Below are 3402 nucleotides of genomic sequence, written 5' to 3'. Positions count from 1 at the left end.
CACGCCGCCAAAAGCAAAAACCCCTCCAAAAAAAAAAAAAAAAGAAAGAAAAGAAAAGCAAGAGAATGTGATATTGGCCATGAAGAATATCTTCCCACTAACATTTGTAAGCATCATTTTCTTCAATGTGAATTTTATAGGTTACTCCTAATCTGTGGTGTCCTAGCAACCATATGGAGAGGATAGTAAGAGACCTTTGCAATTTAAAACTGTCTTGCTGTCAGACTCAGGCCAGTTTAAGATAATAGATAATATTAGCAGTTAAGATTCTAAATTGGAATTTGAAATTAATTACAAAGTTTGATAAGCTCATCTCTGGCAACGAAATGACAACACGACTCTTGGTAATACTTTTACTATACTACACTATGCCCTTCTTAAGATGTAAGGTTTAATTTCACAACTACAAAAACACATCACTGTTTAACCTGCAGTCAAGCAGAAAAACAGAACAGAGTAACACTGCTTTTTGCAATGTGGGCACAAGAGGAGGCAAGGTCTTCTGGAAAAGATTGAAGCCTTGCTACCTAGTAGACAAAGCATGGGACGTGCCTTACATGCACAAGAAACATCTGACTGACTCTTCTGAATATGTGTGTCTATTTTCATCTTATTTTACCAAAAGCAAGAAAAAAAGCAAGAGCCAAAGCGCAGTACTGAAAATAGTTTTGCCACAAAACCAGTGTGGTTGGTAAATAGGCGCTGAGTGGGGAAGGGACTGGGGAAGGTGAACCCATAGGCTTTAATCTGCATTAGGATATCCAGAGTCTGCGATGTGCGGTATCTACAATATACCAGGCACCTTGTCATGGCCCACCACAGATTCACAACAGCCATCACCTGTCCCCCAAAAGCCACTAGTGATCAGCAATTAAGTACGTGGGTGCCAATGATCCTCATGTTTGTTAATTTTGTGCTAACTGAGGATTCAGACAGGGAGATGGCTACACTGTTTTAAATACAGGATAACACACAGAACATTGGGAACAAAAATGGAGCAATTCTATAGATAAGGTGGCGGTGGGGGGGCAGGGTAGAGGAACATGTCTAGAAAGGTGATGATGGGTCCGAGTGATGACACTAGCAAGTAAGTTAGGGTTCAAACATTCAAAACTGATAGAAAATCTTAGTCTTCTCTGGAAACTCACAAAAACTGAGTCTGGATTTCCTGCCTCAGATAATTATATAATATTAAACCTCAACAGCTGCGAGTCTCCTTCCCTCAAGCTTTCCTCCAGCCAAATATTAGTGGAAATAACACAGCATCATAGTATAAACATTTGCCCAGGACCTCAACTGGTTCAAAGAGCTTTTGGATACATATTTTATTTTGTTAAAAGACCAATGAACCACTCCAAAATATCTTTTGCTCTGGAATCCTGAAAAGGTCATGTCACCTGTCTGGCCCTCTGCTCCCCCGATATGTGACAGTTTTGATGGATATGCTAATTAACATCTCACAGTGGTTATCTCCAACACTCTCAGTTCTAAATGTTTTACCAACGGTGACTGTGACGTGTATCACTGCTAGCCCTCTTACAGCAGAGGAAACCGAGGCACAGAGAAACTACAGGAGCTGTCAATGACTGAGGGTACCCATGCTCCAAGAGATGTTTCTTTACAAAAAAGATTCTTGAAAATCCTTTTAGGATGACTGGCTCAAGATTTGGCCAAGTTTCCTAAAAACAAGGAAACACCTCTTTCACCAAATAATTCTTGCCTGTGTGAAGCACATGTTCCCCAGAGACAAGCATCAAATGCTGACATGCTTTTTCTTCTGCCAGATTCAGACTCTCTTCTAGGGAACCACATCCTTACTTGAAATATGTTGTGACATTGAGATCACCTCCTGGCAGGAGGTGCTATGACATTACATTTTATCTGAATGAATTTTCAATGTTTTGTGAATCGGGAGGAGTTACTGGTTGGAGTTAGCACAGAGTACTAGGCAGTGTTCCTTATAGATGGTCCTAATTCTATGGGGGAAACAAAATGTAGAATTGACAGCTGTATGGTTCAGCGACACACCGCATCAGGAGTTCAGAAAGCACTGTGATGACACTCTGAGGGGCTCCGAGGACAGAGACCCTCTCTTTGGCATCTCTCTGCAGCCCACACCACTGTGCACTGCCAGAAACTCGCCCTTCAGCCTTTCCTCGAGATGTCTCAGGAATGGTAAAGTATAATCTCTAGCCAAAAGAATGAAGTTGGCAAAAGCAGTCCGGAGCCCATTACGGGAGCTTCCTGAACTACGAGTCCAAGGTGGATTTGTACAGAAATAAAAGTGGAATAATGCAATGGGTAAGCATCTACCACTGGTCCTTCTCGAGAATAAAAACCAGCTCCCGACGACAGCAGAGGGCTTTTCACTTTCCAAAGGGAGAGGAAGGAAGCGGCAGACAGGGAATTTCTGCCTCTCACCCTAAACAGCTGAATCATTCACATATCCACAGCCCAGCATTCCTCCGGCGCTGTCAGTGCAGGCTCTGCTCTCTGAGAGGTCCGAATTCAACCCTTTCCCAGGAGATCGCCGAAGAATTACAGGAAATGAGCGGAGTCCCCAAAGACACGGCCTGAACAGGAGCTGCGTTACCGTTAAATCACGCAGGAGGCCTGGGCGGTAATCACGCCTAGGGAAAACTACTACGCCGAGAAAACGCACGGTATCCCCCGGGGGTGCGGGGTCCTGGCGCGCCGCCCGACGCCCCGGACACCCTAACCAGATGCGGGCGGGGTCCTCCCCACTGCCCGGTTCCCCGTCGGGCACGCCACACCCCGACACCCGGGTCCGGATGCGGGTCCGAGTCCGAGCGAGGCGGGCTCAAACGTGGCGAGGCCGTGGACCCCTGCACCAGCGCGAGGGTCTCCCGAGCGCACCGGGCGCGGGCACCCAGGAACCGTTCTGGGGTGTCAAGGGGTGCCTCGGGGGCACTGCAGACCCTAAGGGGTCACCGACGGGTGGGAGGGGGCTGAAGGCCCCTGCGACGCTCCGGGGACTTCGAGGGGCGCTTGGGGGCCCTGCAGGATGACCTGGCGCGTGGGGTTGCGGGCTTGTCCTGGGAGGCAGGGAGGGCGTGCTCGGGGCTGCGGGGTCTCCGAAGGGTGCGCCGGAGGGGCACGAAGGGGCCGAAGGACCCAGGGGACGTGCCGGGGTCCTCCGGGGGTTCGACAGGGTCCAGGGGCGGGAGCTGGTGGCCCCACAGGATCTCTGGGTGCTCGGGGCTGAAGGCCACCAGGCGGGTCCGGGGGCGAAAAGGAGACCCCTTCGGCGCGCGACCTGGCGCTCACCCGAACAGCCCGCGGAGGAAGGAGTGGGAGGCCTTGACTCGCTTCTCGGCCTCCGCCATCAGCTGCACGGCCTCGCGCTCCTTTCCTGCGGTGTCCATGTCCCCCCCCTCCGCC

At 49.9% G+C, this 3402-nt stretch overlaps 1 protein-coding gene across 1 annotated transcript in view; it reads right to left on the bottom strand.

Annotated features, from left to right (window-relative positions):
- NAPB (NSF attachment protein beta) overlaps positions 1 to 3387 on the bottom strand; it is a 55285-nt gene extending 51898 nt beyond the window's left edge. Inside the window, exon 1 of the mRNA XM_006163616.2 lies at positions 3289 to 3387. Within this exon, the coding sequence (XP_006163678.1) occupies positions 3289 to 3386 (98 nt within the window). The 5' untranslated portion in view covers position 3387. The remainder of the gene's footprint in view (positions 1 to 3288) is intronic.
- Positions 3388 to 3402: the final 15 nt, after the last annotated feature.

Source organism: Tupaia chinensis, unplaced genomic scaffold (genome assembly GCF_000334495.1).
Source record: "Tupaia chinensis unplaced genomic scaffold, TupChi_1.0 Scaffold142716_1, whole genome shotgun sequence".
Taxonomy (NCBI): domain Eukaryota; kingdom Metazoa; phylum Chordata; class Mammalia; order Scandentia; family Tupaiidae; genus Tupaia; species Tupaia belangeri.
Note: the sequence above shows the minus strand (reverse complement) of the source record. Positions and strands in the feature narration are given on the sequence as shown.